General features: G+C 35.2%; 4 protein-coding genes across 5 annotated transcripts in view; 2 read left to right on the forward strand and 2 right to left on the reverse strand.

Annotated features, from left to right (window-relative positions):
* LOC148822061 (coiled-coil domain-containing protein 148-like) overlaps nucleotides 1-3,373 on the forward strand; it is a 40,499-nt gene extending 37,126 nt beyond the window's left edge. Inside the window, exon 15 of the mRNA XM_088931239.1 lies at nucleotides 3,110-3,373. The gene's annotated coding sequence lies outside the window, so the exon portion shown is untranslated. The remainder of the gene's footprint in view (nucleotides 1-3,109) is intronic.
* Nucleotides 1,490-5,516, reverse strand: LOC148822062 (uridine phosphorylase 2-like). The gene is made up of 8 exons (XM_088931238.1): nucleotides 5,458-5,516; nucleotides 5,276-5,343; nucleotides 5,072-5,189; nucleotides 4,816-4,974; nucleotides 4,270-4,384; nucleotides 3,892-4,101; nucleotides 3,103-3,249; nucleotides 1,490-2,355 (listed from the first exon to the last, which is right to left on the reverse strand). The coding sequence occupies exons 2-8, from the start codon at nucleotides 5,326-5,328 to the stop codon at nucleotides 2,213-2,215; spliced, it is 945 nt and encodes a 314-aa protein (XP_088787364.1). The 5' UTR covers nucleotides 5,329-5,343; nucleotides 5,458-5,516; the 3' UTR covers nucleotides 1,490-2,212.
* A 1,845-nt stretch (nucleotides 5,517-7,361) lies between these two features.
* Nucleotides 7,362-17,407, reverse strand: c13h7orf57 (chromosome 13 C7orf57 homolog). Its single transcript, XM_088931240.1, has 8 exons — nucleotides 17,323-17,407; nucleotides 16,952-17,006; nucleotides 16,257-16,436; nucleotides 15,589-15,691; nucleotides 14,175-14,331; nucleotides 13,861-13,949; nucleotides 10,462-10,574; nucleotides 7,362-9,016 (listed from the first exon to the last, which is right to left on the reverse strand). Exons 1-8 carry the CDS (start codon nucleotides 17,404-17,406, stop codon nucleotides 8,955-8,957), a joined length of 843 nt encoding a protein of 280 aa, XP_088787366.1. The 5' UTR covers nucleotide 17,407; the 3' UTR covers nucleotides 7,362-8,954.
* Nucleotides 17,408-20,045: 2,638 nt separating this feature from the next.
* Nucleotides 20,046-25,281, forward strand: part of LOC148822064 (activin receptor type-1-like) — a 36,131-nt gene continuing 30,895 nt past the window's right edge. Inside the window, exon 1 of one of the 2 annotated variants that reach the window (XM_088931241.1) lies at nucleotides 20,046-20,403. The gene's annotated coding sequence lies outside the window, so the exon portion shown is untranslated. Of the gene's footprint in view, nucleotides 20,404-24,780; nucleotides 24,799-25,281 lie in introns of those variants that run through there. The other variant, XM_088931244.1, reaches the window with a different exon arrangement.

The following is a 25,281-nucleotide window of genomic DNA, read 5'->3' on the forward strand; positions in this document are numbered from 1 at the left end:
TTAATTTGGCGTATTGTAGAATGAGGTGTCATTACTAGCAAAGTTGTATAGAAACTCTGATTTAGAATAGCCCTTTTTACATTTTTATCATTCTTGATTTGAAATGACCCACATATTAAATAAACCTGGCTCACTCCAGGAAGCCCTTGTACTTTGAGAGCCCAGCACTCAAAAAAGTTTTTTTTTCTTTCCTTACAGTAAATGTTCACTTGTCATTATCTGCCTGCTATATTAAGAACAAAAAAACAGTTACAAATGAGAGGGAGTCATTCTGGCCATCAAGCACATTTAGTAGTTAATGGTTAATTGATCCAAGGATCCAACCATTTTTTAAAAATAAGCCACAGTACTGCCTACAACATGGCTGTGTAGCTTCTACCATAGTCCCACCACTCTTTGAGTAAAGAAGTGCCTCCTGTTCTTGGTTTTAAATGCACTTCAGTGTAGATCGCCTCTGCTTCTTATTCATGTTTCACAGTTCATTCTGGAAAAAATCCACTGACTTTGACTTTGTCAATGTCATTGAGAAATTTGAATACAGTACTTGCATCCTCATGTTTGTTTCTGATCAAGATTAAAATGGTCTTGTTCTTTTTACCTATTCAAGTAAAACACTTTACTAATGTCACATACATCATATCATCATACTTTTATCACATACTCTGGACTCTCTGCTTTACAGAGTTTAATAAAGTATAAAAACTATTTTGTCATTTTGTCACAAAGTAAAGTAAATATCCCTCTATTTAAATTCTACACTTTTGACTGTAAAGATTAACATTCTGTTGCTTCCCGACATTGTATAGAGGATATCAATCATACATCAATGTAAACATCTAAATCATTTTCTGTTTTTCTCATTTTTTATTTATGCACAAACATTAACTATAAATACAAAATGCAAAATAGTCAGATAGAAAAGGTTTGTACTTGTAAACATTCTAAACCCTCCTCTGGTGCGAGGAAGGTGTCTGGTAGGCTAGAGGGGACACTGTCATAGAAATGCCTTTGAATCAGCATTGTTTGGGCTTTGGTAATCAACCCCTTGAAAGTTATGCTTTGTGCAAATTATAGTGTCTTACACCAGCAGCACTGCTATTGGGTGTGTAGTTCAGGTGAAGACACTGGTATGCCTCTGTAAACAAAGAGGTTACCACTTATTTCAAGATATTCATGCTTTGCAGTTCCTAACAATTTCAGCTCATCTAGTAAATGAGCTCAGCTGTCCAAGTGTCTTCTATTTTTGTTCTGTTTTGCCAAATGCAAAGACTTGCCTTTGTACTCTCACAGGTGTGGTTGGCTGCACCTTAGTGTTTTTCCTGAAATGTGTTTTTGCAGCTGCTTGTTACAGACAGGAGCTTAATGTCTTCTACTGGCCTGGACCTCACTCTCCTGTATCAAAATGTTGGTAGTGGAGTTCACGTTCTTCTGCTTAATGATCACTGTGATCTGCGGGCACACTTTTAATATTTTCAAAATGTGAAAATCTATTACTTCCTCGTCTTACTCCACATCTTTTTCCTTTTATTGTCTGAAGATTTGAAATGGGTTATAAGCAGATTCATTCAGCATCTAAGATGGGACTGCACACCATATGTTGTTTTTAAATAGAAGCCTTTGAATGTTTTAGGGTGTAGTGTAGCATGACCTTCCTATAGATTCTGAATACCAGCAGTGGTTTTCAAGTCAAAGCAGATTTAATGTAGGACACAGAGGATATCCTTCATCTTTCATGGAATTTTAAACTTTAAAAAAATAATCACAAATAGCTGTAAATAAGTAGCTTTGTAGTTAAAAAGCTGTTTGCTTTTGATTTGAGGTTTTTACAAAGATTCCACAGTGCAATCTGTTTGTATTCACAAAGATGAAATCAGGTTAAAAGCTATTTTTGTCAAATTTCTAGATTACAGCTTGTTTTAATGGATTGGATTGCTGAATTCTTAAGCTTGCTTTATGGTAATATTTCATCTGAGCAACCAAATCTTTACCCATGCTTAACAATACCATTATGTGATTGATCAATAAAACATTCGTTACATTTCTTTTTTAATTGTGAGATTTTGTCTTTCAAACAAAAACATACAATATACAAATGTGCATTATAGATATTCATGTGAAGAACTATACAATGCAAATTTATTATATATTATTTACAGGAAAAAAACATGATTATATACAAACTAATTTACATTTGGAATTTAAGGCAGCAATGCTAATTGAAAAGTCCAAGGCGTTTCTTTATGAAATGTGACATCAGACACTGTGGCCGCTGTTGATATTCAATAAGAACTTCATGTGGAGTAGAAATCTGGTCCCCTTCAAATCGATCCAGCAAGGTCACACAGACAACAGCAGCTGAAATATTGAACACAGTGCATTATATTTACATTGTGCCAATACTTCTGCTGCACAATATTTAAAATGTAAAAACTAAAACCCAAACATAAACATGCAGAAGCGTCACTTCTGGTAATATTTCCTTTTTGAACTGATTGATTTTTTTGTTGTTGGACAGCACCTCATAAACTTGGGTCAAGCTTTCTTGTCTTCTTTCTTTTCACATAAGAAATTCTAGCTGTTCACCATAGTTGATTTTTAAAAGTCTAATGACTGTAAGAAACAGAAATAGATTATATATATACAGTATAACACCAAGCTATTTCTTCTGCCTATAAAGCGGGAAAAAAATTGTATTTACACTATAGTATTCAGAAATATTTTCCTATCAGATAAAGTGCCAACATCTGAAATATGATATGATCCATGTGCTTTTATCAGATTAACATTTCACCATTCCTCCTCACAAGCTGTGCTTCTCTTGCTTGTTTGTACATTCTAAGCATGGATCCAAAGCTTAACAGGCTTGATTCCCAAAGCTTCTCGGACATTCCACTTTACTGGGCTGTTATTTGATAACTGTGTTCCCTGTACGAGGGTATGTGTAGAGCATGTTAATAAGTCTGTACTTTGACCCTTGTCATCTTACCAACATTGTTCTCAATTATAGCTAATTCTTGGAACAAAGTGTTTAGAACCTTTGCAGAGCACATTGGAAAATGTTTTTTTATAAAAAGATCCACTTGGGATATTTACTCTTAATACCTTTCAGCCCGCAGATACGACACATGGCAGCAAACACTGTGGACTCCATTTCAATGTTCCGCACTCCGGCTTCGTGGGCTTTCCTCAAGTATTCCAGCTTTTCTTCTGTAGAGAAAGAGCACAAAGCCCCATCCAGACGACCCTGACCTGACAGGGATGGATAAGAGAGATGTGTAAATGTATCGGCAATATCCGCTTAAAATGCAAAAGCTTGAAAATGTGCAAGACTTGAGTGCTCTTATACTGTATGGTGTACAATAAAAAAGTCAAATGAGAAACAAAAACTTGACGTAAGTATATGTTGTGCATATATTTGTTCTGCAGTGTTTTAGTTAAAATTTACATATTTAAATGTGTGGTTTCCAGGGCAGGTACTGTCTTAGTTTCAAGCTCAAATCAAATTGGTAACATTTCCTCTTAACGGTATAGTTTAACTTGGTATTAAATGTCTGCTTCTGGATTTGACTTTCGTAAATCTCAACTCCATTCTTAAGTGGAGAAGCCACTTAGGTGTTTACATGCTTCTAGTAGGACTGTCAAGAAGAATGCTGGAATCACCGTTTCTTCTATATCCCTTTCCACTGTCACATCTGATTCCTACTGATACTCCCTCTGCTGAAATTGACATAAGCCTTCAAGGATAATGAAAAGCCAGCCAGACGCCTCTTTTTCAGCAACAACCTGGCCATTGTCCAGTGCGATGTGACCAAATTGAATCGGGTCTAATGTAAGAACAGATAAAAGACTAACTAAAACTGTCACTGTACTGAGTGTTTCAAATGGACTTACCTTCGTAAAAATCATGGGTACACATGGTGTTCCCGATAACCGTGGGGAGGTTTGGGATCTCTGTCGCACACTGCAGCAGCTCCTGAGCCAGGTTTGCGTCCAGTTCAGTGCTTCTCACAATCACCTTCCCCAGCACCACCTGTTCAAACTGGGGCCGAAAGAAGGAGTCTACAGCTCTGTCTGTAATCACAACGGTCCCAGGCTCCAGACCTGCACAACAGAACATAATAATGACGGTTGGCCCAAACCATTTAAGACCGATCAAGCAGCCATTTCTGTCACACTGTTTTTCAGAACTCATCAAAGCAGTATATCACGTAAAATAATCGGTGATTACCGTTTTATATTTTATATATTTTAAGACAACAGACAACATACCAACGCCTCCGGAAGTCCCAATGCGTATGAGGGTGACATCGGAACACTTGGCATGGTACAGGAGCTTTATCAGTTCGTGCAGCATAATGGAGATAGATGGAACTCCCATTCCATGCTGAAATGGGTCACAAAATCAGAAGAGCAATTAACCAGCATGGAAAGATTCAGTTCAGCTTGCACTTATGATGTAAGCAGTAGCCAATTCACTAATAGAGCTCCAAGTGTAAGGATAAAAAGGGCAGCACTATTAAATACTAATGTCAGCACTGCAGTATCTTCTCTCACAGTACAGGAAACCTTATGCTTCAGTACAGTAACCTTATGTTGACAGCAGGCTTTTTAAAATTATTGATCTGGCAGAAGCTCAATGAATATTGCTGACTTTAAAATGCACATTTGTAGAAGATTCTGCAACACTTATTGTTGCATTTCACATCTTTCTGGGATACATTTCTTTAGTGAAAAATGAGAATTGGAAACCTGAAAATCTAAAACTTAGGGACAGACGTTCTTTTACAGGTGGCACATGCAACACAGTTTACTTACACTAATGGAAAGCACAGGGCCCACTTTGTACATAGAGTACCGGTCTGTTCCAGCACAGATGTCTTCAATGTCAGTGGTGTCCCCAGTTAAGCCCAACTCCCTGTGCATAAACTGGGCAAAGGCTTTCATTCTGTTGCCACTGCCACCAACACAGACAAACTTAAAAAACAGAAATAAAATAGTCAACTTAATGTGCTTCACATTCAACAGAGTATTTCTCCTGGTTAAAACGTTTGACCATATGGTCTACACCTACCTTTATGTCCCCAAACATTGACTGCAGGTTGTGAGTTTTTGTTCCCAGGTTAAAGTGATAGAGAATGTCCTCCTCCATAGAATCCAGGTGAGGATTTTTAACATGCACCACCTCATGTCTGAATAACATTGGGAAAAAAAGTTGCACTGAAGTTTTGACTAACATTTACTAAAGAAGATACTTCCGAATGTACACAGTACTTACTCAATATAATCTGTTCGTTCATTCCCAACACTTTCTAGTAAAATGGGAGCCATTGCTTGATGTTCACTCTATGCCCAAACAAAAGCGGGAAAAAAATATACATTTCATACTTCACATAAAAACTTTCAAAGAAATAATTGAAATTCACATAAGAAATTCCAAATAGACATTAACAACCCTACCTTTCAAAATTCTCAGAATGGAAATGTTTTGTGGCTTCTGCTGCGTTGTTTGATGAAAGCAAGAAAAACCTCTCTGTTTGGTTGCGGGACGCTTATATCTGTGAGTCGTTCTCAGAAATGATTGGCTGCAGAGGGAGGTGTACAGTCAGCTCTCCGTCACAAGGTCACTGAACCAAAACAGGCTATATTAGAGTAGGAGTCAATTTCTGTATGCAAACAAAAATAGTGTCAATGAACCACCTCATTCCAGGGTTAAATTGCTTCCAGAGTCCCATGTACTGTACCACTGCATTTATTTTATTTACATAAAAGGCTCCAGTATTGGAACCACTTTTGGGTAGTAATGGAAACCAATAGAACTTATTTACAGTGCCATAATGTAATTGTTGATATAGCTTTAGAAATGTGGGTCTAAACATTAAAAGAAAAAAGTTGACATTCTCAGTTCATAAAATAATGTTAAATCATGACATAAAATGTCAAAAAGTACATAAAAAGAGTATAAAACTTGTTTCCTCTAACACTTTGGAAATAGTACTTTATTTTACAATTCACTCATATTGTTTCTTAATAATATCAAAACCATTCATATGGTTGAATTCTACACCAAATGACTTTCCATCGTGAATAGTAAACATATTTTATAAATTATAAATACGAATCAACAGTTTCTCTTAGAGAACATTCAATGGTATGAAAAGTTCTATCCACTACTCTGTGGTAGTTACAGAAACCAGCATTTGAAATGATCACAGCGGCTGTACTTTGAATTCTGTTAATTATCCAACAATTTTCAAATTACCATTTGTTGTCAGACAACTTGGATTAACATCAACATGATATGGAAAATGGAGATGAGAAGACATAACTGCACTTGTTAATCAGTAAGGAACATAAAAACCTAGGTTTTAAATATTTAATGTTAAGTTTTCAGCATTAATTCAACTAAAGCATTTCTAGTAACTCATTTTTAGATTTTTTTTTATGATTGCTGAAAGTCACTGAGACATTCTGGGTATTTCAAGTAACATACAATTCCATTACCAATAAGATTTCTCTGTGTGAAAAATATGTATCCTTATCAACTATCCCACCTTTAGCTATTATCCTAGTTAAACCAAGGATTATACAATGAACTCTGCAATACATTAAAAACCAAACTGCAAGCTGAACGTGGTTTTCAATTCTATATTCTAAACTTAATTTGAATTTGTTTCCATCAAAAACAGAGTTCCATTATAATTTACAACGGTCACATAAATATACTGTACATTAACTACTGACATTTAAACTAACCCCTTATTTTAACTAGACATGTTTATGGTTTGGTTTAAAGATGCGTGAAAATGCAGAACTTGTGTTAACATTGCATTTGTGAGTTAGAAACCAATATTTTGGCTAATTCTAGTAAAATGGAGTAGTGTTAAGAGCCATGGTTAAGAAAGCACTCTGAATGGTATTAAAGCTGATTTAGAGTTAGAGATTTCTCCTGAAACTACAAGTACATCATCAGATGGACTAAGATGGTCCGAGATGTGTGCAAATCAAATTGTGTACATTCTAGATATACTGGATGACATTTACAGCCACAAAACATTGAAGTAAGGTATGCCATTCAAAATTGCTCCAGTGAATACCCAGCTCTATAGATAGATCCCCAGATTATCATTGTGAATGAGAATGACAATAACTACAAGTTTGTTGGGCCAAATGGCCTCTTCTTGTTTATAAACTTGTTCTTAGGTCTCCATTTCTTCACACTTTTTAATAACATTCTATCACTTGTTTTAAACAATCAATACATCAATAAAGTAACATGAGGGTTAATATAATTGGAAATCAGAAAGGCTTATACTTAATCATAACCTAATATAAAATTAAAAATATCAAATACAAAATGAAAATGTTATGCACATGCAAGTTTATTGTTAGATTTCGTGGAAGGTATTTGGACATAAGCAAATTTTAGAATTCAAAATAAAACAAACATGGAAGACATCAAAAGTTATGCAACATCATTGGGAGTTACTTACTGTTGTAAATATGTCTAATATGCAATCATAGCAATATCAAAAATGTAACTGGGATGGGAATTATTTTAGCTGCTGAGTGAAAATGGGACTTTTTGAAACATCAATCAGGGCAACTGTTTTTAAAGAAACATCACATAAACAAATACATTTTCATGAATTTATTCTCATGCACTGAAACATCTCCAGACTCAGTTCCAAGGATACAATATGATTGAAAATACATGGTAAAAGTAGCTTCATCTTGCAAATTTAACTTGCTAGTTTTAAAATACGACTTTCACTTAGCTTTCTGGAGATTTGCATAATATCACATGTATAAAGGCCAATGACAACAAAAACTAAATTCCATTCTTTAAGGTTCAATGCAGTAAGTGCAGTGCAAGCCTTTACCTGTATTTTATTAAGGTGGCCTAAATAAAGTTTGCAATAATGGAAAAAATACATATGAAACATTGTTTACTAGGCCTATAGTACAGCTAGACATTATAATAATACTCAATTAGATTATTTAGCTTCTGAGTACCAGATATTTATAGCCTTACAATTTATTTTCAGACATTTTTACAACCTTTACAGCAGTCTCTTTAAAATAAAGCCCAATTAAGATGAAGTAAATGTTCCAGGTTGTCATTTTCTTCTATTACTACTATATTCTATTCTACATATTACTAATATAAACAATGCTTTTATATTGAATAGGTATGAAGAAAAACACAGCACCATAAAACCAAAGACTCCTATATTCAAAGCATGTACATTTATGCTTTGAAGCACAAAGCTATCTGGCAAAGGGACAAGGGTCTGGGCATGAAAAGAGGGTATTCAGAATGCCCTGTGTCTATGGGACCACATAAATGAAGCCAAGAGTCAGCTGGAAGGGTTTTGGTGGGGGACGCAGTGATACCCAACACCGATGAAGATACGAATCACCTGTTTTTGCATTTAAGAAAAACATGACATAAGGTGGGGGTTATCTTCTTTCTCAAACTTTCATTACTAAAGCTCATATGCAAGGCTTTTGTTTAATCATTTTAGTGTTCTAATGATTTGTAATAGCTGTAAGCTGAAGTCAGTCATAGCACTGAGTCATGGTCTACTGGGTACCAGACAGATAGAGACCAATGTAAAGTCAGATAATGGAATTAATGTATTTTTTTTAACATAAAAAAACCAAATTAATTTTGAGATCTATTTCCATTGCACATCTCAAATTAATAAATATATAATTATAAAGCCAAATGTTTAATGAGTTACTTGTTCAGAATTTACAATAGGCAAAACAACAAATACAGACTGAGCAATGTTTCAACAGATAAGAAAATCAGTATGATGAACTTCATACACAATTCTAAATAAAAAAAAGAACAAAAAACAATAAATAAAAATGGAATTAGACCATTGTGTTGCAATAGCAGAAAAGCAAATGGTCTGTTATTAAAATATGACGGGCTTCATTCTCAATCCTCAGTCACATTGAGAGAGGTCCTCGTCTGGTGCAACAGAGCTTGGTGGTTCTAAGTTAACACCTAGAAGAGAATAACACTTTATTAATTTCAGAGTCTTCAATTCTAATGCTGATAAAAAGAGGATTGATAGGATTGATGGATGCTAAACTTTATTTTGTGTCTGCTGACAAAAATCACATAATTAAAGACAAAAAAAAATGAGACAAGTGTCAAATTAAATCAATACTGATTTCTGTTGTGGGTAAGAAAATGGTAAGGCACCTAGAACACACTGTTCAAACACTTGATTAAACGGAGTTAATTACCAAGGGTCCATTTTTCCAGAGAACAAATTTAATATCTTGTTTGTCCTCCATTTCTTGCTAGCAATGCTCAAACCAGATGTATGTAATATCATAAGAGCATTTATTTCAATAATAATAATCATCATCACCCTTACACTTCTACAGCACTTTTCTGAAGCCAGTCGAAAAATAGGGATTATTAGGAAGCCATGATTGGTAAAAGCCAGGGTGAAATTTCTCCAAGACACCAGGGTTACACCCTGACTCTTTTTAAGAAATGCCCTGGGATTTTTAATGACCTCAGAGAGTCAGGACCTCAGTTTTACATCTCATCCAAAGGATGGTGCCTTTTTACAGTATAGTGTCCCTGTCACTATACTGGTGCGTTAGGACCCATACACACTGTAGGGTGAGCACCCCCTGCTGGCCGTACTAACACCTCTTCCAGCAACAATCTTTGCTTTCCCAGGAGGTCTTGCATCAAAGTACTGGCCAGGCTCACACCTGCTCAGCTTCTGTGGGTTTCCAGTAGTGAGTTGTAGGGTGATAAAGCTGTTGGCTAATCTCTCAAGAAAATCATATTCTAATCAGTAAGAAGTGCTGAATGCAGCCCAGCAAGTGCACATGGCTATGGATCCTGATGACACACCTTTCCTGTGTATTCCAGATACTGTATGCTCTATTGGGTTTATGTTAGGTCATGGAATGGCTACTGTATTCACATGCATACGGTGAAAAAAGTGATCAAATGTTGCCAAAAGGCAACTGAAAGGTAAGGCTCCACAGCCGAAACATTGTGTTTTCTTTCTTCTCTTTTCAGCATGGAATAAACCTATTACTTGTTCCTTTCCAGACATAAAATAATTCTAGGTACATTCATGGTGAATCTGTTACTTGTACATATTACATTCATAGATGCTGTTGTGTTTAGCGAACTAGTAGATTACTTAGGAAGGCCTAAATGGTGTGTAGGTAAGTTTAAGAAAGTCGCAATTACTTTTTCCACCATAAGGTCCTATATTTGCCAACCACCGTTTTAATAACCAAGAGGTTCTTAATACCTACCTACATACATTTTGGATTCCAAAATTGGCATTGTACAAAGTATGAAATAGGTCTATAATTCACAAAGGAAATCTCTGCTAAATAATATATAATCTTAATCCACCAAAAAAGATCAAGGCTTCAAAAAAATACACAGGACTTAAGTTACAAACTTACTTGATTCTTCTTCATCCTTCTGGGCTTCAGTGTTGACAGCATGCCATTCATCAGCATAGCCAAAACTCAGCAGCTTCTGCATGCTAACAGGTGGTTCTTTTTTGTCAAAAGACCTTAATTGGTTTGGAGAAAAAAAGTATTAGCAACTACAGTATATATCTATATTTGCATATGGTAAAACATTCTATGGGCAAATGTTCATTTAATAATTTTGGGTTGATAAAGAAAACCCATGCACAGTACAGTTAGAATAACTACTATGAATACATTCATCAGACAATAATTAGAAAATAGAAGTGTTTACTATACAAACGAGCTCAGTTCTATAGTGACTTGCTGTCTCTGTAGGAAGAGTGAGTCATGTTCCAAAAGCAGAGTTTCTGTAACTGAGAATATCAGGCTTGTATCTGAAGTAGTATAAAATAGTGGTGTACAAGCTTGGACCATCCCATCCAGGATTTGTCTCCTAGCTGAACGGTATCCATCCTAAATTATAAAATAATCTTAAAGGGAGTCTGACAAAACAGAACTGGAAAAACCTTTCAGTTATATTATATGCTACAGCTTCATCTGTACCTCAGAGTATTCGAGTTAGAAACTACATTTGTAAGCTTATTTGAGTTTTGATTTAAATTGAAGCTTAAATTGTAGTATTTTTCCCCAACAAATCTTTTTTGTTTTATGTACCAGTTGGTTCACACTGAAGAAGTAGAACATTAACTTCAGCAATAGGAAACTCTGCTTTAGGAGATGCGCTGTGGAAAATGACACAGCTTGACATTTAAGCATACATTCCATGGATACTAAAATATAATAGTCATTTAACCGAGCAGCTTCCAAACTGTGAGAACTTTAGTGCAGTAGATTCTCATGAGTTAACCCTATTAAAAAAGAACATTACTAAATTCTTTGGAAATGTTAATTAAATTATTTGGATTCTGCTGTAAGATGGACCAAGAATCAAACATTTTCAAGTGGAACTAAATTCTGATGATGATCTATATTTACTACAAGTGCAGTAAAAATAAACTCAAAATAAAAGGTCAACCCTCATTTTTGTAACTAAAGAATGTTTATTTTACCTTCACCTATCAACTAGTGAAGAGTCAACAGTGTCTTACTGCAATGAAAAAGTTTCCCATTATTAGTAATAGTGTGTTGAAGGTCATGTTGTGCTTGCTTTGGAGGAAAACATTTGTTAAATCTATGTTATGTACATTCTATTGTAGAATTTGAGTCAAAATATTCTGTATTTCCAGATTTCTTTGAATTAATCATGCCTACCACTTTCTAAGAGTGTATACATTTATCAAAAGTAATCTACCTTCTTCTTATGAATAATCAAAAGAACGGATTACTTTGTCTGAAGGTCTATTATCCCAAATTGCATGTAGAGGTGTGATTCACTGTCCAGCATCATTCATTACACACAGCTTTAAAAATAATTGTCCTCATAAGCTGCAAGGATGTACAATAAAATAATGTGATTTGAAATTAGCAAACAGACTACATGGGTCAAATGGCCTCATCTCATTTGTAACCTTTCTTATCCTCATTCGTTTGCAAAAGATTAACTTTAACAATCATAAGAAGAGTGCTGCACTTCATCTGAATTTCGATATAACTTTCTTATAACTGCTCTTTTGGCACATGAAAACTTAGCAGGCAAATAAAACTTTCTCTTTAAAAATTGGTAAAAACGAATTGCAGCCAAACAAAACAGTAGAGGTGACCATGTCCTCAGTCTTTTCATCGAACTAAGAGTTTTCAGCCAAAATAAAAAAACAGGTGCGCTTTTATGTTTTACTGTTTGCAGTAATGTCCTTGTTTCGATTTTGTTTTTTTGAACAGTCATATTTTCAAAAACTGGTTTCAAAAACTGGTACATTAGAACAATGTAAAACTACGCTTTTCTCAAATCAGGGGAAATATTGTGATTACATATGAAAAGCAAATAGCCCCAAACCAAAATATTATGGTCTGCTATAGCTAACATAGTATTTATTACCATAAACAGCCCCACAATTTTCCCTTACCCATTGACTTTCTGTTGTTACTTTATTATAAAAACATCTTCCATATTAAATTTATTACACATCTGAATGATATTTTGCAATCTTAAAAATCTGTTTGTGGGTAGTAAAGGAGAATATACAACATTCCAGCATTTCCTCAGCCAGTGAAATAAAAATAATTAAAAGCTAATTCACTATCTAGTATTGTAGTCAAACCAAGGATGACAATTCAAAACAGTTACAAATTATATAGGACTAAAGGTATTCTTTATTTGGTATATAAAATATATAAGTTGTCCTTTTTAATGTAAGAAAACTAGAAAAATTTCAAATAAAGGATTTACATTTAAGCAATGGTTGCACATTAACTTAAGACTAACTAGCACAGTTCACAGCACAAAATAAGCAAAAGCCTTTTGGTTTTCAAACACATGTCAGTCTCCTGGATTATTGTTTTGACTAACATGCTGTTAGTGATCAGTAAAAACACACAATACAGTCCCAAAACGATAGCTTCTAGTTTGTTCACCTTTTCACATGATCGCAAACCCAGGGGTTCAAATACAAGAAGACAACATAAAATATTTACTTAATGGGCTGTCTGTACTTCTATAAAACCTGCAGACAGTCTAGGTTCCTACAGGAAACACTTTTATACACCACTTCCGAATAGTAGAAATGGTATCCAACTAAAAAATATGGATTAAGAAAATGAATGCTATTTTAAAGATCAATTCACAATCATTTTCATACTGCATGCAACGGATTAATAAACACCATTGAGCAAGTTGTTGTATAGTGCACATCTGAAAGCTGTTTAATATGTAGTGTAGAATCAGTGCATTCTAAGTATGTACTGTCCAAACCCAATCATTTCAGTTGTTTGTAAAAATATTTTAAGATAGAATAGTTCAGAATTTTTAAGTGGCAATTGTTATTGACAACAAGGTACAGCCCATAATGAAATATTGTGTCCCATCAGAAATCCAATTTTTAGACAGTGTTTCTCCTAAAAGCCTTAATGAAGAACTTGATTTATCATACTTCCTGTAATTGAAATAATTATTTAAAGGTGAACTGTTTTCAATGAGTAGTGTTGTAATTAGATTTTGCTATTTTTCTTTTTTTTTGCCTTGAATAAGGTGTTTACATTTAAAACATCAATTTGATTAAGTCTTAAATATCCAGGGAATGCAATGATGGCAAAGATGTCCTCTGAAATGTTGACTCATATATAGTCTTTACATATATAGTTTAAATGGTGGTACTATGCATTGTCCTTTGTAATAGTAAACTAAATTTCAAGAACAAAGCAACACGTTATTGCCACATACTTTGCCCTCTGGTGGAAATGGCTACAAATACATTCTTACAAAATACTTACACTTTCTTATATTTGCTTGCCTCCTTATAATTTTCAGCAGTTAAAGATGGGTTCTCCAACTGGATTACAGGATGGTTCATTTCAGCCTTCTGTGTCAGACAAACAAAATGTTCCAAAAACATATTTAACGCAGATGTGATGAGTTCTGTTCAAATTCAAAATGCAAGAATCAACCAAGAAAATGGTACATAAAATGAAATTTGTTCAGGTTTTGACTGAATGGTTTAAGTCACGGATGACACATGAAAAAGCAAACACAGAAGAATGTGAAGTACACAATCACGGTACTGATGTACTAGATATTTTGCATTCACCTTATCCTTGTGAGATGTAAAGCTATCAGGCTCCCGCTCCCAGTGTGTTTTACTATCACTTCCAAAGGGAGCATCTAGAGGATGCAATGATGCTTTAGTTGGACTTCTCTTGAATTCTTCAGAAGTCATGTAATCAGGAGTTGTTCTTTTAGTTGTACTGCAAGTAGAAAACCATAGTAATTTCCCCTATATCTAAAAGCTCTGTACAAGACACTAAGAGAAAAAAAACATCCAGATATTACCAACATCATTCTGCAGTTTTTATGCTCACGATTGCCACCTCCAGTTGACAGGGATTCTAATACTATTGTGAACTCCTTTTTCCAGGGATTAAAAATAAAAATCTTTGGAACAAACTCATCATCACCTACAAGGCATTAAGTTTCAACTCAAAGCCTTGAAAAGAACCAATGGATTGCACAGCTAAACAATTAAACAAGTTACTTGGTCAAAATTCCAGTACACTTTCACCCATTAATCAGAATCGGAATATATTTTTAAAAAACCACATAGATCTTAAAACTGAGACACTAGTCCAGTGCTAATCTGCTGTTCGTCCTTTCTTCAGGAAAGACCAGGAGGATGACTGAAATTACAATTAAGGTTAACTAATCGGTCATTAATACCTGTAGTCCTAAAACACCTTCTTCATATCTATACACCACAAGAGGGCAAGCAAGATCCAACTACACTTGACAATGGTATGTAGATAAAAAGCTTGATCATCATAGAAAACACATATAATTGTTAAAGAACTAGTTAGTACATTGGAACAAGTAATAGGTTTATTCCATGCTGAAAAGAGAAGAAAGAAAACCAAATTCAAAATGCAAGAATCAACCAAGAAAATGGTACATAAAATGAAATTTGTTCAGGTTTTAACATTTCTTTCTTCTCTTTTCAGCATGGAATAAACCTATTACTTGTTCCTTTGCAGCCTACGCATGCTGACGCAGCTACCCACCTGAACTAGATAGTACATTGTCCTTTATCAATATTTAAACTTAGTTTAGTCACAAGGAATGTACTTCTAAGAATATTCGGCACCATTATAATTAATTCTGTAGGAATAAGCTGATCAAATGAAAATATTTATATGTGCCACACAGTATGCAACACATTTTTTTAAAGGGGGGGTACAATAATTGATCCACAGTATGTTTATTCTGTGGTTGAGCCTTTGTTTTTGACACATTACGGATCATGTATCCTTAGAGCCTCTTAATAATGGTGAGATCTGAAATAAATACTTTGAGAATTGAGTTGCTGTAATTTGATACTTCATAAACCCAGATGTATTTCAAACTAAAAATTTTAATACTTAAGATAGGACACAGACCTTTTAACTATAATTGGACAATATGACATCTTTAAGACAATTTGTCTCAGAAAATGTGTACAAATTGCTCCTTACCTCTGCTGTTCTTGAGGTCCAGATTCTGGTGAAAACCAGTCTGGAGGTATGTAATGCAACTTGGGCTTTGTCTCTAAATTTGTCTCCTCATGCCATAATAAACCTATGGTAAAAAAGGGAATTTACATTGTTAATTCTCCATTAATTTTAAATTCAATTGGATTACAAATGTTGAAAATATTCACTATTTTTCAAAACAGGTCTTTGAAGACTAAGGGAACCCTCCCAATAGGTAATTTCAATTTACTGTTCAGATCTTCCATTTTATTCACTTATTCAACATTTTATATTAAATAAAATAACCATATTAAAAAATTAAAAATATTAAAAAGGAAAAAAAACTTTAAATGTTTTGGACAACTCAGCAATCATACAATGGGCAACCCAGTTAAACCATTTACAAATTTAAAACAATGTGGGATTAAGTTTTTAGGCATCTAGTTTTTGTAAATTATGTAAATTTTCAATGGCTAAAACAGCTCATATATAAGATGCCAAATTAATACTTCCTTAAATGCAACGACTTGTAAGAGTTTTGTCTGGCAAATTTATGTTTCAAACAGATTTTTTAGATAGAACAACTTAACTAATGTATATAGTAATGCCAATTTTTCCAGTAAAGAATTTCCAACATATCACATTAACGCAAACACAAAAGAACACAGCACCTTTCTGCCCGCCTTGTTTTGCCAGTTTTACATAATCAGAATCAGATTCAAGGATGCCAGTCCGACGTCCATGGGCTTTTTTTTCAGGACCACCGTCAACATAATTTCCCAGTCCAGGAATCTGCGATGTGTGCCCCACAGCACCATTTTTACTGCTTGTAAACATATCTAGTTGGATCCCTGAAAAAATGAGGACAATGGAAAAAAAAAACCTGAACACATTTGTGCTTTATTTAGTACAGTACATTCGGGAATAGTGAAATGAATTTTAGATTTGACTTTGAGGAAAGAAAGAGCTTCTTATTTAGGGACTGCTGTTTTATTGAGTATTGGATATATTACTCAATATATTGTTCCAAATTCCCACAAAATTTAACAATTGTCTGGCTAAACATAAAGCAAGACTTTACAAAGTAATTTACTTCAGTCAGAAAACTGATGTGTTTGCCTTCTAATTATCACAGCGGTAGTAATCACTTTATAGCTCAATCTCATCAAAGCCACGAAATCGACCTACTAACTCGTTTAGCATTATTACCCATTTCCATTTTAAACTAATATAAGACCCTCACACCCGAAGATGTCTCCACAGCCGAAATGTTGTGTTTTCTTTCTTCTCTTTTCAGCATGTAATAAACCTATTACTTGTTCCTAATATAAGATCTTACCACAATAAGGTATTTGATAGCACTTACCTTGTTTTTCGTCTCCTGTTGTGCTGCTCATTTCTGAGGCCCTGTGGTGTTGATACTAGTACAATAAAATAAACCTGTCAATATTTCATGCATGTACAGATTAAAACTACCATATTAAGACCATAAAACTATGGTCTTTTTTTAGTTGTTTTTTTTTAATGGATGAGTGGGTTTAATTACCGAGCACTGTTTTCTTCGGAAATCAATGAGGATATAGGCCAACGCTAGGCGGTTAAAAAACGAATGTGCTTTCAAAAATAAGATAACCCCGTCTGCATTGTTACGTTTTACAATAAATTTAAACTTAAATCATGCATTTAAAAGATAATAACCCCCCCAAAAAGATGTGACCACACAACCAGAACTCTCACCTGCTTGTAAATGCTGCACCGATTCCTAGTTCTGTGTTTACTGCTGGGTTCTAGGAGGAAGTACCGGCCGTTTCTGGTAACCATGGAAACGAGGCCAGGAAAGCAACCATCATTTTTTTTCAGCAGTTAGTTCGCCTCCGACGATTTGCGGTGGCACAGACATTCATAGGAATATAGAGCGCCCTAGCTCGTGAACTCTTCTCGGGGTCATTTCCGCTAGGCGGCCATGTTACGCGGGTATGGAGTTCATGTCCTTAGTTTAAGGCAGTAGACAGGGATCATCAAAAATGTTCATTAAATGCTGTGAAACTTTGACGTAAATAAACTGGACACTATAGTCGCACGACGTTTTTGTTTCTTTTGTCTTGCGTAAAAATATCGACATGCAAGTGTACAATGTTTTTGAATTCCAAACAAAAACTCAGAATCAAGACAGTAATGCAGTTGTTGCATTATATAGTACCTTTCCAAAAACCTTAACCCATTCAAACTTTTTTTTAAGAACCGTCTATTTTTCCAAAAACGCCTAGGGTTTCCGAAGACTTTAAGAAGAAAAAAAACAACTAGCACAAATTCCTTTCCTTAACACATTGTTGACCAATCAAAGTGATAATGTAATTGTATATATTCCGTGATATTAGAGTGATATTTAAGTTTACATTTTATAACGACTATTGGTAAACTGTTTATTTATTGTGAGCCTATGGGCTAGGATTTGTTTTAATTTGAGTTCAAGTAGCTTCAATGCATTTTGAATGACTCTTTTTGGAACAGAAAACTGCATGGTAACTAGCGTGTAACACACAACTAGTCAAAATGAATAATTTAAAATATTTAATATTTTTTGTCAGTGATTTATTTTACTTTAGTTTTTTTTTTTAGTTGTGCGCACTTGACGTCTGTCTCGACTTCCGGAATAATTGCACTCATTCAGCATCCACAATATGTTTATTCCACGCATCAGCTTATCTTCGTGCAAAGTAGTGTCACATTTTTTTAGTCCTGGACGTAGTTACACTTGATTGGTCTTTACAAACTCCATTAACTGTCTATTTTTAATGTAAAACATGGAAAATGTGGAGAATAGTATATTCAACGTCTCTATAGAGAGCTCATTGAATAATACAAAGATCTGATACACGATACACTATACAAACCGTTCCCTTTCCACCCTAATGTGTTATTGGTAGACGGGGAAAACAACCTTAACAACATTATACTTGGTACAGATTCCTCCGAGGTTCATTCTGTAATTTCTACACATGTAAAAGCAAGCATGTTTTATATCCATTTTCTTTCTTTCAACAATTATTCAATTGGTATACCCATTGCCAAATCCATTATCACTAAAAGTTCTCCTTTTGAAAATCTGACTCTTCTGTTTGTACCTAGGTACATTAAGAACATCGCTGTAATAAATCCATTAGCTTTTAATTAGTTGTAAATCAACGTTTTAGACAAAATCATAATCTTTAGACATGTCTTAATCCGCTTCAGTGTTACTACCGTTTGACGAGTAATAATAATTTGTTACAATGACCTCAAATATTCTGGGAGTGTTTACAGCTGTTTTACTGACCCATTAATGTGGGAAGGCTAATTAATATTCAGGGAAGACAATTTACAAGTAGCTGTACAATCATTGAGCGAAATTACTTTCTATACCGGTGCTAATTATAACACAGAAATCCATCAGATGTTTTGTTTAGTTTTTTATTCAGGTAAAGCGGTTAACAATGTTGTCTCACACCCCTGGGGTGGCTCTCTGTGTGGAGTCCAAGTGGATTTGAGTCCAGTGTATTGCGCTTTCTTGATTGGCTTCTCTAGATTGTCTCTTTCCTGGGGGGGTTTCAGAGACATAGTCACACGAGCACGATGGGCCGAGACTGTCTCTCACTCATTTCAAGTCTAAAAAAGATTTTTTTGAAACCTCCTTCTCCCATTACACAGAAGTACACACACACAGCTAGTGCTGTAATTTTTTTTTTAATTAGACACTTTTCGAGACTTGTCTACACATGCTAAGTGGCAGAACCCACGCATATTTTATTACCCGTAAGATGAATCCTAAACATCATTGCTCACCAGAAACACTAAAATGTGGTTTAATTACTTTTTAAGTACATATCTTTTTCGAAGCAATCTGATGTGAATGATAAAAAGTACCATAAAAAGGAGATTTATAATTTGGTGCCTCAAGCCGACAGAGCGATCAGTTGTAGGCTATACCGTTTAGTTTTCAACGTGTATGAATTGATTTAAACTACAATGCATTAAAATGTGTGTCTACCAAGCAAACTGAACTATTCTAGCCACAGAGAGGTAGAACATCAATATAATAATTAATTCAATAATTTGTAAATTAGATTTTGTGGCATTGGCAGTGGAATCATTGGCCGAAAATGGAAATTGCCTCCAGAAACGCGCACACAAGATTTTTCGAACCTCCTTGAAAACAAAAATTGAAATAGTCGGTCAGCAGATGGAGTAAGAATGCCAAAACCTAATCCAGATTCCTGTCCTGTTTGACAAACGTTGTGCAAATATTTGACACCGACTGCACTCGTTTGGGAGCCTGATTATAATTACGAAATTTGTCCCCTGCGTTGCTTAACAGTTCGATTTTCAATCCGGCGTATCGGACATCGCCTGTCTCCCCAGGTGTCTGCAGTCAGAAAGGGTTGAAAGGAAATGATGTGGTAATGGTCTTCTAATTACACTCAGTAGACAGAGTTGCAGGGCGACTTCCTCCTCCAGGAAGATCCTTGCTCGCCCAGTTCGGGGGGAAAGTTTTTCGGTTACTCTTTTAACATCGATGAAGTTGACGGGGCAGGGGGACGGCGGCAGTTGCTCGGGTGATGAAGTCGTGTGGCCTGAAGTTGTAGAAGTCCGTGGGTGAACTAGCAGCACAACGGCGATGTTGATACTAGAGCTAGGTAGCTCGCTTTTCGGAAAGACAACGGAAAAAAGCTGCAGCAGCACCCCTGATTCCAGACCAATGGCTAAATAGCTCCACGGTGCTCCGAAAGAACTAATTTTGACCTCCTGTCTTGAAAGCACGTCTTTTTTTTCGGGATAAAGGTGAGTTTGGTTGCTTGAAGTTTGAAGCTTTTCAGTGTTTGAAGTGCGGAATAAAAGCTTATTTGCTTATTGTTTTGTCACACGCTTTGCCATATATACAGGGCTGATCGACTTTGTGAATGTACATCATTAGGTAGCCTGCTTATTTGGGTTTTTTTTAAAACTAGCTTTTATTAGCGCTAGCACTGGATTACATACTGTGAAATATAATCTTAAAAAACATCTTCTGTGTTTATAAACGCCCCGTTGTTATGTTCTGGTCTGGGCAAACGTGGTGGTGGTGGTAAACGTTAGCCGGTAATCGTAAGAACTCAAATTGGCCACTGGTCTGATATCAGTTTAGTGACCTCCTTTTTCACCAGTCAGTTGTAAATCGTTAAATTACGAGAATTACTTTTTCATTAGACATGGCTGGTTCATTTCGTGCACGTCGTGTTTTTGGGAGTGTTTGTCCCCTCCATCTGAACTCCCCACGGTGCTAAAGTACAGGCAATTGACACTTGGTTAGAGTGGCTTTTGTCATGTAGACGCCGTTCACAACATGGCTTAAGCTCAACTGTGTTGGTTGCAGGTCTCACCATTTTCAGCATTAAACATTACAATAGGCGGTGTAACCAACATTCCCCAACTCGGACAAAAACCGCTAATGAAAAGCTTTGAAAAGCACAGGGAAGAACCCCGGAGGCAACTTAGTTTAATTAAGGTGTCTGGTTTCATTTGTAGATGAACACTGTAACATATGGTAAAAAAACAAAACTGGAGCAACCTTACGATTCTAAGTACGTTTGTCTTTTTTTTTAAATTGCGTTTTTCTCCATACTTGCAGTTGTTCAGTTTTTTCTTCTTTCTTTTACTCCTCCACCCACCAACATTTTCGCGCATGTGTTTGCAGTAAGGTCTGCGTGATTCAACTTTCAGAATTTTAATTTCTACCATATATTGCCGCTTCAGCCGTGATTTATTTAGGCCAAATCAAACACTCGATAACCAGTTCATGCTGTTAAAATAAAAAAGCTTAGAAGGGCACATAACAAAATCCCAGTATTTAAATTACTTTTCATAAATACCATGAAAAGTGGGCAATATGATTTTAAGAACAAAACATTTTGGAAACGAATTAACACTTAACGATCTTGTATATGAAATGAAACGATAAAAATTTGTAACATTGTAAACAGATATTCTATAACTATTCGTGCTAAGCCCAAGAACAGTTTAGTTTTTTGAATGATTTGGAAAGTAGTGTAGTTCTTATGTCCTGACAGAGCTTGTTACGGTTTACCATATCTACATTGACTGCAGTGATATCCCCCACTCAGGATAAACATCTGTTTGTAGAAACTAAATGTTTTGCCTGCTTTTATACACAATTTCCAAAAACTGTGTGGTTTGTTTCCTTTCATTACAATTCACCTTTTATTTATGAAATATTTATACTGCTGTCATTTAATGTTGGGATTTTGTAATCCACTTATTCACTGTGCAATACCTAAATATTATAAGGGACCCTGAGAATTCAATATTTTAACTTTTACAGTAATTCTAAATGGGTCTGTTACTAAATTATACATAGTATGGCTATAGTATGAATATTCTAGATAAGGAGATGTTGCCAAAACCAACATTTTGTATGGAGTGGCAAAGGGGAGCTTTTACAAAGAAGTGCAGTACTCCTTTTTTCACTAGTTGTATTTTCCAGCACTGTCATGAATGGGAATGTTAGACATATCAGGAACCTATAGTGCTTATCTGAGATAGAGCTGGAGTCTAGGGGTGTCGAAAAAGTAATCTGGAACAAGATCAACAACTCTACATAACGGAGCTTATCAGTTTGATGCCAGACATTATGTCAGAAAAAGCTTATACCAGTCTGTTAATTCATTGTTCGTGCTATATGAGTCAATTTTAAAATGTACGTTATGAAAACACTTAGAGCTACGTTAACAAATCATCTTTTTTTTGGCTGCAGTAAATGCTAGCTTTGCAAAAGTTGACTTTTTCATGCACATTCAGTAAATGTCGTAATCTTTACAAATACAGACCAATAGTGTATGACTGACTAAAAAAACACTGAAAAAGAGTTTTTAAGTTTATTCTTTACAACTATCAGAAGGGCTTGGTTACATGGAATGGGGTTGGTCCTTACTATGTATACAAACAGGGTTATGATAAAGAGATTAAAGTAATGGGCAGTCTGAGTGTACAAGCTGCAGAAGAAGCAGATGTTAATTCCATTCTGAAAGGTAAAATGAAAGACAAGAACCAAATGTTTAATGCTTTCTTTAATGATAGAGGCATCTATTTTCTGTCTTTGACAAAATACCTGGAAAAGTATGTTAATGTAGTGTGGTGACACTATTTGTCAGTGAAATCTTTTGACAGGTCAGCACAGGTACCCTTAACAAAACGTCAGATCTGGGTTTTATATCTTCTGTGTGAGAAGATAATATTCTTTGGTGTTTTTTTGTATCCTGACTATACAAGATCATAATGATATAAGTACCTCTCAGAATGATCCTTCGAGAAGAGTATTTTTATTTTGACTCATTTAAACGTCTACAAAATCAAATTCACTCCATAAATGTTACTTTTATTCAGTTTGTTTATTCAAGTTGTCATGTACAGTAATTGCCTTTGTTAATGAAAGGTCTTACTTTTTTTTAATTCATCTTGTGCTGCTAATATGTAGATTTGTCTAAAACGCCAGCAGAAAGTTTAGTATTCTAAATGGTTTCTCATTTGAGCACTTTTCTTTGGATGGAAAATGTAACTCCCAAAGGCCTATCCACAAGACGAATGTTCACAAATAACTGTGTGCTAATCACTGATCTAATACTCACCAATAGTTTGTCAAAACATTTTATTAACCAGTAAACTGTTACTGTTGTGAAAGTTTACTTCTCATGAAATTGAGTAGTAATACACCAAACAGTGCCTTATCAAAGAGTATATTGGATACAGTTCATGCTTTAGAAGTTGCAGGGCATACTGATGTCTGGATTCTCTGTGAAATGAGGTCAGAAGGGGTCTTTGTGGGCGCCAGTTGTATAGATCTACATCCTGGAGTCTTCTGATAAGTCAGAGAAGGGAATGGCTTTGCATTTTGGTTTAGCTTTAGAGTGCAGCCAGAATTCTCTTACCGGGTTGCTTGATTTTTTTTTTTTTAAATTTCGATCGGAGATTAAGTTTGTATGAGTAAAGTCACTCCGATCAGTGAGACACTGCTTTTTTTAAAAAAAAAAACGCACTATCTGTTGTGCTTGCAAAATCTTTTGTTAATGGTTCCATTCATAGAAAAGATGATATCTTCAATATTTATGTTTGGAAGGGCAAGGTCAGTGGGATAAGTAAAACACATGATCATTTGAGTCTTTCTTTCAATGTAAATGTTTTTTGAAAGTTGTCTGTGTTCTTTTTACTTGGTTTAATCACATGGTAGCCTGTTCTCAGGAAATGTAGAGAATCCAAGAATATCTCTCCCTATCTATTTTTTCCAAATTGAGCTGAAAGCCCAAAAGAGGTCATTCTGGTAATGAACATTGCACTTTACAGATCAGTGACAGACCTGAAGTTGCTTTGCCAAATGTCATAATTGCCACTGAAAATTTAAATTTGATTAAAAAAGGGAACCACATTAGCTTGAAGCATAGTTTAGTATTAGATTTTGTTTCTCAAATTGTTTGGTAATCCTTTGCCAATAAAGTACGCAGTGAGCATTTGGAATAGGCCTATTCATGTGAAGATTCTCATTCATTTTTTTTCTGAAAACTTTATCCTGCCCGAAACACTCAAAGTGGAGCTTACTTATAGGCTTACCCAAGAAGGTAAACTTAAATTGTATAGTTCACCAGGAACTAAAAATGCTTTTATGAATGAGAATTTAGCAGTTGATAAAGATGGGAGTTATATTTTTTTAAAGGCTCTCATTTTTAATTCTGAATTAGTTTCCAGTGTTCATATCCAGAAATTTCTGCAAATGTTCATTTGCTAGTTACAGAAAGGATTTCATTGACTGCTTGCTGGTAGTGTCTGAGATATCTGAGACTGCATTCTCCAATTCTCCTGCAGTGTTCAGTGCTGTATAACCTTATATGTGGAGCACAGGAGACCAGCTACACCACTTTTTACTCGCGGAAATGGAAGTGTATTCTAACAGTATAGAAATTCTCTAAATTTAGGAATGACGGAGAGAAAGGGAAGTGTTGTGTATCTCGCTGTAAACCTTTTAAAGCAAGTTATTTTACATAGACCCTTAAAGATCAAGGTTATTTGGACTGTGCATTAATATTTTTATGCTTCTGTTTCAGCTTAAAATCTTTTTTGTAGCTGTTGAGTTGGATCAAGTCACGCTTTCAGAATGTCAACTTTACTGGATCAGGGATGGAGGGGGGAAATGTAAGATCTCGAGCCAATAATGTAATTGTTTAACCTTTGTCTCAGCCTATGGCCCCATTATCCATGCCACTCCTTCATAATACATTGATGTGAAGAGATCTTTAAAGGCTCATCCTCAGTTAAACATTTAAGGTTGTTTTTGACAAACTTCTGTAATGGATCAGACTGGAGGAGCCACTGCTTGAGTATTATTGTGCCAGACGTTTCGCACAAGCTGCAGCTCCCCAGTCCCCTTTTAGCATAATTAATTTGACATAAATTGATGAGGCATTTCCCATGCAGTGATATGCACCAAACTATGTAGTTCTGCATGTTACAAGAAAATGGGAAAAAGTGAGTTCCAGCAGATGATTCTTGTGAATGTTCAATCTGTAGTGGAAAAACATATACTTGCTCTTTCAGTTGAGCCATTTCTTTGGCACTTGGTATGACACCATTTGAAGGCTTGTCCTGAATTAATGCACATGAATACTGTTTTCCTGT

Source organism: Atractosteus spatula, chromosome 13, assembly GCF_055471065.1.
Source record: "Atractosteus spatula isolate fAtrSpa1 chromosome 13, fAtrSpa1.hap1, whole genome shotgun sequence".
In the NCBI taxonomy this organism is placed as follows: domain Eukaryota; kingdom Metazoa; phylum Chordata; class Actinopteri; order Semionotiformes; family Lepisosteidae; genus Atractosteus; species Atractosteus spatula.